The following is an 11,798-nucleotide window of genomic DNA, read 5'->3' as shown; positions in this document are numbered from 1 at the left end:
ATCGGACTCTCGCTTCCCTCCACCCATTTCTCTGCACCCCTTCTGCTGTTTGGTATGCTACAGCTACTCCCAATTATTATTATTATTATTATTTTTTTAAAGATTTATTTATTTATTTGACAGAGAAAGATCACAAGAGACAGAGAGGCAGGCAGAGAGAGAGAGGAAGCAGGCTCCCAGCTGAGCAGAGAGCCCGATGCGGGACTCGATCCCAGGACCCGGAGATCATGACCTGAGCCGAAGGCAGTGGCTTAACCCACTGAGCCACCCAGGCGCCCCTTATTATTATTTTTTAAAGATTTATTTATTTTAGGGAGAGGAAGAGAGTACACAAGCAGGGGAGGGACAGAGAGGGGAAGAGAGAGAGAGAGAGAGAAAATATCCAGCAGATTCCCTGCTGAGTGGGCCCAGACTCTTGACCCTGAGAACATGACCCAAGGTGAAACCAGGAGTCTGGACACTCAACTGACTGAGCCACCCACACGCCCCTCAGTTATTTTGAGGTCCCAGAATGCAATACCTCCAAATCTTTTCACATGCTGTCCTTCCATTTGGAAGACCCCCTTTCCCAGTCTAACCCTTTTACATGACTATGTCCTACTACTCCATATCAGCTTATAAGCTACTCTCTGTGAAAGGATTTTCCTGACTATTCTTCCACCTCCAAATTAGGTGTGTGCTTTCAGAGCATTTTGTGCTTATCCTCTCTTTCCCATTTGTATTCTAATTGTCTGCCTACCAGGCTTTATTACATCCTCCTACAGTTTGTGAGCTCCTTGAGTGCAGAAACCACATCTCATGTGCTGTTACAATACCTGAAGGGCTTTACATGCCTTATTTTGTTTAATCAGCACAAACACCCTTTACGATAGGTACCATATCATTCCTATTTTACAAATGAACTGAAGCAAAGAGAGTTTAGGAAACTTGTCCTGAGTTACCAAAATAGATAAAAATCAGAATTTAAAAACCAGACAACTTAACACTAGAACCAGTAGATTGCTAAATCCTTCACCTTTAATTTAAATCCCTTCTCCACACAATTTGGCAGTAACCTCCCTAAAACACAGATCTGACCAGGTGTTTTCTTTGCCATCCCCTCAGTGGTCCCTAGGCCTGCCTGCCTGCCATATCCTCTGTCATCTGGCTCCTGTCTACCTTCTTGGCTGTGGACCAGCCCCTCCCTAGGACTCAATCCTGTTGCTGAAGCACCACCCATTCCACACTGTCTCATTTTAAGTGTTGGTCTATCAAAAATGCCCCTTATCTCCTTATCTTTCTGGAGAAGCCCTGTTCCTCTCTCAGAACTTACTTCATAAAAGCCTTCCTGATCACTCTTTCCCCAGCCCTTTGCAGCTATTGGAGTGACTCGTGCCTCCACTCTCAGAAGCTATGGGACTTGGGCAAGTTATTGTTTTAGTCTCCTCATTTGTGTAATGGCAGCAGGATGACAGCCTACTCAGAGAACTGCTGTGAGGAATAAATGAGAGGATGTAAGTTAAGCACGTAGCATGGGGCTTGACACATCCTAAGTACTCAAAACATTTAGCAATTACTTACTCATCCCTGTATCTCTATGTAGCTAGGCCTCTACAACCCAAGTGTAACATTATAGTGTGGTTTCTTCAGGTGGAAAAGAAAGCACCCACATATCACTTTTATTTTAGCACAGTGACTGGCATATTTTGGACTTTTATTAAGTAATTGAACTGGACTATTATTTTTTAAAGATTTATTTTTAGAGAGTGGGGGCAGAGGGATAGGGAGCAGAGAGCCTGACCTGGGGCTAGATCTCCTGACCTGAGCCAAAACCAGGAGTCAGAGGCTTAAAGACTGTGCAACCCAGGTGCCCCTTGAACTGGACTATTTAAATACCACCCGTCTTTCAAGGACCAGTTCAATTTCCATTTCTACCAGTAATATTTACCTAATGATTCTAGCCCTTTGGATTTTCCCTTCTGAGAATGTTTTTATTTTTTAAGATTTTATTTACTTATTTGACAGAGAGAGAAAGAGTGAGAGGGCACAAGCATGGGGAGAAAAAGGCAGGAGAGGGAGAAGCAGACTCTCTGCTGAGCAGAGAGCCCATCCCAGGACCCTGGGATCATGACCTGGGCAGAAGTCAGATACTTAACCAACTGAACCACCCAGGTGCCCCTGCAATTTTTTAAAAAAAGATTTATTTGAGACAAAGAGAAAACCCAAGTGGACTCTGCCCTGAGTGTGGAGCCTGATGCAGGGCTCAACCTCATGACCCTAACTAAGATCACCACCTGAGCGGAAACCAAGAGAATTCTTTTACCACAGCCTGACTGCATGATGCTATGCAGTCTTGCATCATATGTTGAAGTGTTGTTTCAGTGAAGCTCCAAGTTCCTCCAGGGCAGACACCATCTCTTATATTGTCTATCTGCCCAACAATAGCTGATGTTTCTAATTGCAAAGTGAGTGTTCAACAGTTAGATGTGAATGAACAGATTGGCCCAAGCATGGGATGCCTCTACCTTATCATTAGTGAGTCCCCCATCTCTAAGAAATTTCAGCTAACAACTTATCTCCTGATTCTCCTTCCCTTGGCTCTTGGCATTCTGCTTAGAACATGAATTTGCATTTATTTTTATGCTTCCGTCCTGACTTAGCTTCCCTTTCCTTGGTAACTTCCCTCAAGGCCCAGTAGAGGGCACTACGCACCCCAGGGCTGCTTGTGTGGGCGCTGCTCGCTCACTGCAGATCTTCTGAAAGGCAGCTCTCCAAGTTATTTGTCTTTTGCCCGAGTTTTTCCATGCCCAGGCCACATCAGCTTAAAATAAATGCTGCTGGACAATAATCATGGTGACTTCATCCCTGCCACCCTGTGTATCAGATGGCTGAGAGGCTTGTCAGTAGAATCATCACTCAGCCATGTTGGAGGAATGAAGAACTCTTGACTCCATTCTTTGGAATATGGGCAGGAATTGCGCTTGAAGCAGTGCAGAGCAGTCTGTTCTGGTTGTGTGGCGGCACAGTGTGGGAGTGAGGAAGAAGGGATGGCAAGGTTTTATACTGTAACAGAGACTGCCACAATCCTTTCTTGGCACCCCAGGATTCCTAAGACTACAGCTTAAAACCAAGGACCAGGGAAGCCAGGAATAATGGAAAAGTCATATAAAAGCCTAGATAGAAGGCGCCTGGATGGCTCACTTGGTTGAGCATCTCGGCTCAGGTCTTGATCTCAGAGTCCTGAGTTCAAGCCCAGCACTGGGATCCATGCCCAGCATGGAGCCTATTAAAAAAAAAAAAAGCCTAGATACTATCTCAAGCTCTTCAGTGAACTAACTCTGCCACCTTATAAGTAATTTATCTTTATACTTCCACTTCTTTATCTGTATTAAAAATGATACTGCACTGAATGATCCCACATTCAGCCTCACTGATCTCACTCCCCAGCTGTATCCACCTGGCAAACATACACTAGAGATGGCATGCTCAAAAAATCATGGGACTGGTTTAAGGGGAATAAGGATGAGAAGACTCGCTAACCCCACCACAGTAAACATTCTACAGTGTGTGTGTGTGTGTGTGTGTGTGTGTGTGTGTGTGTGTGTAGCTCCTAGTTTTGAGTTTATAACTTCTGAAGTAGTATGTGAACTTCCGCGTAACTTTTCTTCCACAAAGACAATAAACCCCACAAAGGCAGGGAATGTTTTTAATGCATCTCCATATCACTAGCTTACTCAGAAAGGCCAACGGTTGGGAGGCATCACAATCCCCTGGCTAAATCAGGAGAGAACAAGTCAGTAACATCCTGAGTAGCTGAACATATTTGGAAAACTTCTGATTAGGGAGAAAGAATGAGTTAGATGCTGAGAACAACATTCCTAGTCCGGTTTGGAAGTATCCTTCCCCCCTCAGTGAGCTCAAGAGTTGTCTGGAATATCTAGGCCTACTGGACCTTGTTTATCTTCCCTGGTGCACACTCATTTGAGAAGCCAATCACATTTGGGAAAATATAATATACTCTCCTACTCAAAGCTGGGTAAAATGGGCAAGTAGACTACCACATGTGAATGTTGTGTGTGTCAGGGAGACAGAGGTGAGTTTTTTGGTATCTTTCTTTTCTACAATACATTCATAAGCAGTTTTTAAATTCTTAAAGTGGCAGGATTCTGGCCATGCTTGGGAAGTGGTGAGGAAAGGAGTCACTCAGCCCCACACTGGCCACAAGCAGAAAGGCTTGAGTTCCTTTGGGCTTATTACTAGAGGTCACATTTCTCCTTCACAGACAGAACTTATGAAAGAATGGAAGACTGAAAAGGGAAAAGGGAGAGTGGGCTTTTCTTTTTTGCTTAGCCTGAACTAAGCTCTAGGTATTATAAACTATTTAGATCAAATCCTTCATTTTGTGAGCCAAAACCTGAGGCTGATGCATCTTCTACATTAGCTACAGAAACAAAAGGACAGAGAGGAGTCAGGAAAAGTCCAGATCTATATGCTAACATCCCTAATTCCCTCTCCCCAAGTGATGGAAGCAGGGAGCCCAGTCATATCCCATATTAAGGGCCCCTATTCCTTAGAACTCAAGGCCCCACACCAGCTTCTCCCCTGAATGGTGTCTTATTTTCATTTTCTTCCCTTTCCCCAAACCCCAATAAAACACACCAACTGCTTCAGAATATTTCTGGGTTGTGTTTTTTTGTGGGTCGTCATTTTTTTTTTTTTTTTTTATTTCAAATACTGAAAAAGTCTCCTGGGCTCTGTGGGGCTCCCCACGCTCATGGCCCCCTTTCCCCACACTCACTGCCCTTCTCCCCACAGCAAATCTATTTCAAGGACAGCACTTTTTTTTCAGTGAACAATTAACATTAACTGTGTTCTCAGCTTGCTCTGCAGAACCAGAGGAGCTGTTTCCATCTGTCATATACAGATGGAGTTTGTTTTTTTTTTAATCTGACACCAGATCCCCAGCCACATCCAAGCAAACAAGGCATTTTTCTACAGAGCTGAATTAGAACTCATCTGGAGTCTATGCCATTCCTCCCCCTCACACCCATCCCACACCAGCCACATGGTTAGGAAGGATAGTCAGGAATGTTTTTATCAACTCCAAGCCCTATTTCATATCCCCCACAAATTTCCCACCCCACCCTCTTAAACACCACACCCACACCCCCCCCACCCCCTCCCATCCCCGCTAGGATTTCACTGAGATTTCTCCCAACAGTTATTTGGAAAAAGGTAAAACAAAAAAGGTTCAGGGTCTTGGTGCTCAGCCCAAGGGGCTCCATGCGCTGGGACACCGACGGGCAGGGGCTTCTGCCTCTCCAGCCCGCACCCGAGCCACCTCCTGACCCCTGGCTGCAAAAGCAGGGAGGGGGAGGAGCCAGCACAGGACCCAGGAGGGCAGCGTCTCAGGATCTGGCGGAGCCCCGGGCAACATCATTCAACTTGGCCACTGTGGACGAACACAGAAGAAGAAAAAGAAAACACTGTCAAGTAATAGGGGAAAAAACCCGATGTTCCATCCCAGTCCCTACCCCATGACTCTTCCATACTTAACAATCATTAGGCTACCTGGCACAAGCCTGAATCCAATCCACTGAGAGTTGAAGAGAAGACAGAGAGACAGAGGAGAAGGGAGAGGGGAGAGGGAGAAAGAGGGCGGGGGAGAGGGAGAAAGAGGGCGGAGGAAAGGGAGAAAGAGGGCGGAGGAGAGGGAGAGAGACGGAGAGAAGAGGAGAGAGGGAGAAAAGGGGAGGGGAGAGAGAAAGAGGGGGAGAGAATTTCAGTTTTTTTCTATCCGCAAAACAAAGTGTTCTCCATCTTTCTGGAAATACCCATGAAAGCAATACAGAAAATTCTTTAGACAAGATCAAAATAACTCGAGGTGTGCAGGAGATTAAGCTGCCTGGCCTAGGGCAGGCTTGGTTTCACAGGCATGGCACAGCCAGCCGCAGCAGCAGGGGATAATGGGGACACACACACAGTGATAAGGAGGGGATAGCATGGAAACTGGGGCCTGGCAATACACATGTTGTTCTGAGTGGATTTAATAATCTAGGTTTAATCGAAGTGATTTGGATTTGGATTTGGGAATGACCCTTTGCCATGAAGTGATGTATTTCATACTGTGGAAACAGGTGGCAAATACACAATGTGGCTCGTTTCTTTGTTTTCTTAGCCTTGAAGACGACCAGGTACAGAGAGCAAGCAAGACCAACAGTTTCTGATTTCCCTATTTCCTCTGTTCCTTCCTAAAAAAACAGACTCGTGACCTCAGTCTTGAGGATTCAAATGACCAATAGAGAAGGCAGCTCGGACAGAAAAGAAAAGAGTACAAAATTCGAGAGGATCGGAGATGAAGAAAACGTATAAAATTATATATATATTTATATATATAATAACATGATATATCTATATGTACAACATGGCTGCGACAGTTGAGGAAACTATACAAGGATGTTCGGCAATTTCCCCTTCCCACACAGACTTTAGACTAAGGAAGACAGCATGAGGAATGGAGCAAGAAACACAAAAATTATATACAATTACAAGTGACAGTCAAAGGAGTCTGGGGGCCAGGGAATCCAGGGATCCTGCTCTCTCCATTCCTTCCTCACCAACTCCCTCCTATCCAATCTGAGTGACAGCCTGAAAAGTGAATGGCCAGTCAGGAAAGAAGTATACACACCTGCCATCATCCCACATGTGCATCAGCAAGTTCATGGTCATTCTCATCAGGCCAAATGTTTGGCATATCAGAATTTATGAGGTGAGAGGGCAAGAGAGGATTACAGAATCTTGCTCTCCTGAACAGCTGGTTCTTTTCCTGGCTGTCTCTACGCTAACCAGCAGTAGGATTCAGGCCAAGTTAAGTAGGGTGAAGGTGCTGGCCACTAGCACCACTCTCCCCCACCTGCTCACGAGTCCGCATTGCTGCTACTCATCGCACAGGGGCTGAGTTACCTACCTCTAAGATGGCAGAGCTTTCTCTCCCTGATCACCTTCCCCCACCAGCTTCCTCCCAGGTGAATCATCTTCCTAAGAACCTGCTGCTCTAGCCTTGCCACAGTTCCAAGGCCTGGAGGCTGGCTTCAGCTTGTCCCTTTTCTTCTGTTCTCCCTAACAACACACCTGGCATCTGACTACATCTGAAACGTGGAACTCCACCACATATGTGTGACTGAGCATGTGTGCTCAGGCCCACAGCTGGGCTGCCACAGCAGGTTTTTGTAGCAAAGGTTCAGACTGGAGGCCAGGAGAGTGGGTGGGGCCAGAGGCAAGAAGCTTCCATAGAAGCTAGCTAGCTTAGAATTTTTTCCTTTACCCTTAAGACCACAATACTTCTGAGGCCTCCTTGACTGAATCTGTACCTCCCAAATCTCAATGTCCTCTCTCCGCATGCAGTCCTCAAATGGTTCCCCTCTGTGGGCTCAGCCACAGGTCTTCCTCATTTAGTTTTACAAAAATAGCAAAGACTTTTTTTTCAGCTGGCAGTTAAATTAATTTTAAATTTGAATCAATCCTATCTATATTCACTTCTGTTACAGATGAGGAAATAGAAATCCATAGAGGTTAAATGACTTGATCAAGTTTACACACCAGTTCTGCTCAGAGGGCAGCTAGAACCCACATATCTTAACTCCAAACCCAGTGCTCTTTCCACTACCCCATACTTGCAAAAGCAACATGCTGGAAGAGAGAGAGAAGGTACCCATTTCATGTAAATGATGTGCTCCAATCTTTACATTATGTAAGAGCCAGGGCCAACTGTTAGAGACTCTCTGAGTAAGGGAGGTTAAGTGGGCACTGCAGTTTTAGGCAAGCAAACCACTTTTTCTTTTTGAGGATTCTCTAAACCTGCCATAATGGAAACACGAAGCAATAGCAGCCTAAGGGAAAAAAACACTTAGAAGCACAGAAAACAGATCTCATTCACTCTACCTTTCCCAGCTATGTCAGGTTAGCCTCTGGATGTAAACCTACCGAATTATTCCCAAGACTTAGCCCAGCCAATTTTGGGATAGTCTCTTCCAAAAGGAAAAATCACATCTCTGCAGTTTCTCATACAAAAGAAAAAAGAGCATTTGCAGCAATATCCAATCCTAGTCTCTCACTCCTGGATCCCTACCTGGGCTACAGTGAGGGTGTTGAAATGTCAATTTAATCAAAGAAATGAACTCAGAACCCCTTTCCAACCCACATCACCTTCTTAGCAGCCCCCAGCAGAATCACAGTCATTTCTGGCTAGCAAGCTGAGAAGAGCTAACTAGCGCTCGTTCCATCCCTGCTTAGGATATATAAAAGTCCAGCGGGTGAGGAAGGGGACAGAGGGGGGGCCCAGGTTACCCCGCAAGCTTGCTGGTGACGAGAGAGGACTTTCTCTGGGGAAGATCCTGTGGGGTGGGGATGTGGTCGCCAGTCACGAGGTTCTTGTCTGGTCCTGCACTTGGCAGCTGCTTATTCTTCATCTTGGCTTTGGCCATGTTGTAGTCTCCTGAGTCAAAGTATTTTTGCTAAGAGACAAGAGGGATGTTTTAAGTGAATGAGGAACTCTGGCCTACCTCAAAAGCAAGGAGACTCACATCCATTATAAACCCTCATCATCTTAGATCTTTCCAGTCTTCCTTGATTAACCTCATGCACACAGAGTTTAGCATTAAGTACATGTACTATGTCTTCTCCCCTTTGTGTTCTGACCTTTTCAGGTATGTAAGTAGTTTCCTTGCTACAGTATAGATTTTAGGAGTTAAGAGATAGCCCCTACATCCTTTATACAACCATCAGTACTGTATGGTTCAACCAAATTACTGACTATTCATAAAGGCTTACTGAGGACCGGTCAGTGTCCCAATGATCTGGTGCCAAGGAAATAAATAATAAGATATAAAGAAGCATCAATCTGGCAACCTCAAGTCAACAATCTCAAAATTAGAAATGATTCCCTCAGACCATGAATAGAAACTGGGCTTATTCATGAGGATAATGTACTTTTCCTCTGACTCCCACTGCTCCCACACATGTTCCATGGCTGTGACAGCCTGCCCACGCCTGCCTTGCCTACAGCAAGGTAAACTGCAAATCAGCATCACATCATCATCTGTGACTAAGACTCAATAACTAGGATTCTCCACAGGGAATCTGTTTTACTGTCCATTTCATCCATACCTAGGAACACACCCCAGTCTAATGACTTATAATCCCTCAGTTAGTTTTAGGTACCTCTGGGGACAGAGAAACCTGATCAGGAGGCGCACCCTCCCTTGGTGAGGAGGGCTTGGTAAGGAGGGCTACCCTGGATGAAAAAATGTCTCTTGAGGGAGTACAGTTAATGACTGGTACTAATTTCAAGGGTCTGAAGAAATCTATTCATTTCAAGTTGAAGAAGTCTAGAGGACAGATGGTTTGATCTTTTTTTGAAATCACGCACCCCAAAATTTAGCTCTCATCTTAAAAAGTTCAGTCCTAAAACTCCCACCATCTAAACACACATATGCCTGGGGAAGTCAGCATTTCAGTTTCTAATGTCCTTCTTTCCCTCAATCCCCTAATGCCCCTATACCCAAATGTTTCAACATTAAGCCTTAATATCCTGTTTGGTACCATATCAGGGATTTATAATCATTTGCCTTGCTCTTTAAAAGTTTCTAATTGCTCTCTACTACTGCCCAACAACAAAACCTCCAGATAAGCATTTAGGAGAAGCTCTACAGTTCTCATCCCAAAAGCCCCCTTTGGCTCCAAAGTAAGAGGATAAGAGATTGTGTCCCATACCCCTTTCTGGAGTCTCTTCATGAGGAAGTCAGAGCCTCCAGGCTTTTGTCCTAGGCTTGGATATTTGGCCTTTAGCTTTGCCTCCTCGGCTCTCTCAGGGAGAATACCTTCTTTCTCCTGTGTGTCCTGGAGGAAACAAATGGGCCAATTATATTAAAAACTGAGAAGAAACTGCTTTTAATATCTAATAACTTTATACTATTAACTTTTCCTAGTGATCCACCTCTTGTAAACATTGTTTCTATTCTGCTCCCAAATAAAGCTAGAACTTTGTTCAAATCCATGAAGTTCAAAATGACTGTATTGTGAGGAAACCCAGCACCTCCCCCCCCAAAACCAGCTGCTTCTCACACTACACCTAAGGAACCACCCCGACCTGAGAGTACTGGATTAAAGATAACAGCTAAACAAAATACTTCAATCAAGAGCACACTATAGCTCATTCAGCATAGAAGCTAGGGAAGACAAAGAGAGAAAAAAGCTAACCAGGGCTTCTGGTAACCCAAGATGAATAGGAAAGTTCCCTGGCTGTCCCTAACACGCAGTATAGGTCAAACATAAAATTAAATGGGATAATTCTACTGAGATGTTCTCTTTTCCAGAGTCTAAGGTAGTCATCTGATGAGTCTCTCTATGGAGGAGACTAGAGCTATGTGGCCTCCAAAAACCTCCACCTTAGTAATGGAACAACATCGCTTCAGTATTTCCATAAACATTAGGTAGGAAGGTGACAGGTAGACAGAGATGAAAATGACACTATTTTTAAGCTCAGGAAAATTAAGATATAGGAGGTTCACTAGTATTTACTCACAGTTGTTGCCAAAAAGTCAACACCTTCCCAAGTGGGGCAAGTGATGGAAGTTTGGGGAACATGCCAAGAGCATTCAATTGGTTTGCAGGAGGGTCACACTGTTGTTATTACTCTTTTGCTTTTTGTGAGCCCCGATGCTCTTTTCTTTGATGGCTTTTTTTTTTTTTTTAAACAAGAACCTAAAGCCAAATTTGTGGCTCTTTTAATGCAATTATATCCCCTTCCCTTGACAATCCGGCAGTTATAACCAGCTGCCTTTCACGAACCTCTGATCCCCATACTAAATGTTGTAAGTCAAATACAAGCCCCAAGAAGAGATTTACTTGGGGTATTTTCTTCAGAGAATTGTGGGTGAACTAAGTTCCACCGCCCTGGAAGTCGGGGTGGTGGTGGAAAGAGGGTGGCGTCTTTCTTGTCACGACTCTTTTGCTGTCTTTTCTAGGTTTAACCTCCATTATTCTTTATGGAACTCTAGTCCTCTTCAAGCCTATTCGTTCCTGACTTGAGGGTGGGCAACTGACCATCCCTAACCGTCAAAATAGGTCTCTCGAGAAAGTTGCCGCCTTTAACTAGCCGTAATAGTTACTTCTTCTCTCTTTTCGGTGCCGATCTTTTAAACGTCTTTACCTCCACCTCTAGCTTTCTGATGCGAGGCCCTGGCCCGGGTTGTTAGGTCATTTACCCCCATTGACCAATAACACACATCGCTTCCCAGTACCACCGGCCCCCTTTCATTCACCCAGTGTTTCCAAACACCCGCCCCGTGCCCAAGCTTGGCCAATGACAGCACAGCTTCAATAAATAGAGCGGCAGGCTTACTAGCCAATCAGAAAGAGGAAGGTACTGACTGACAATGGGCCCAACCAATCAGCGCCAGAGCTGCAAGCTGTGTTGAAGCTCACCCGGCGTGATGCAAGTAGTGGCCAACCCCTGTAGAGCTTGAGACCATGGCGACCAATCCGCACTGGTGGGAGACCGTCTCCCGCCCTTCACAGTCGCCCCTGACTCGCCCGCCCGCACCCCCTCCATTTCACCTGCTTCTCCTCGCCGGTCTCCTCCGCAGGGTTCTCCTCTTCTTGTTTCTGGGACATGGCGGGACCAGGACTGTGGAGTATAGGGGGCCCGGGAAGTCAACCGGAGAAGGGAAGGGGGAGGGGAAACGGGGACAACCTGCGCTGCTTCTTCGGCTCCTGTCACTAGGGTTTCTCAGTCAAAATGGCGGCCCTTGCCTGTGACG

General features: G+C 45.3%; 1 protein-coding gene across 1 annotated transcript; it reads right to left on the bottom strand.

Annotated features, from left to right (window-relative positions):
- Nucleotides 1-3,668: 3,668 nt before the first annotated feature.
- On the bottom strand, nt 3,669-11,798 carry LOC111162049 (endosulfine alpha). The gene is made up of 4 exons (XM_022526236.1): nt 11,596-11,798; nt 9,751-9,876; nt 8,326-8,492; nt 3,669-5,431 (listed from the first exon to the last, which is right to left on the bottom strand). Exons 1-4 carry the CDS (start codon nt 11,650-11,652, stop codon nt 5,416-5,418), a joined length of 366 nt encoding a protein of 121 aa, XP_022381944.1. The 5' UTR covers nt 11,653-11,798; the 3' UTR covers nt 3,669-5,415.

Source organism: Enhydra lutris, unplaced genomic scaffold (genome assembly GCF_002288905.1).
Source record: "Enhydra lutris kenyoni isolate GAN:26980312 unplaced genomic scaffold, ASM228890v2 scaffoldscaffold88, whole genome shotgun sequence".
NCBI lineage: Eukaryota > Metazoa > Chordata > Mammalia > Carnivora > Mustelidae > Enhydra > Enhydra lutris.
This window is presented reverse-complemented; position numbering and strand designations above follow the sequence as displayed.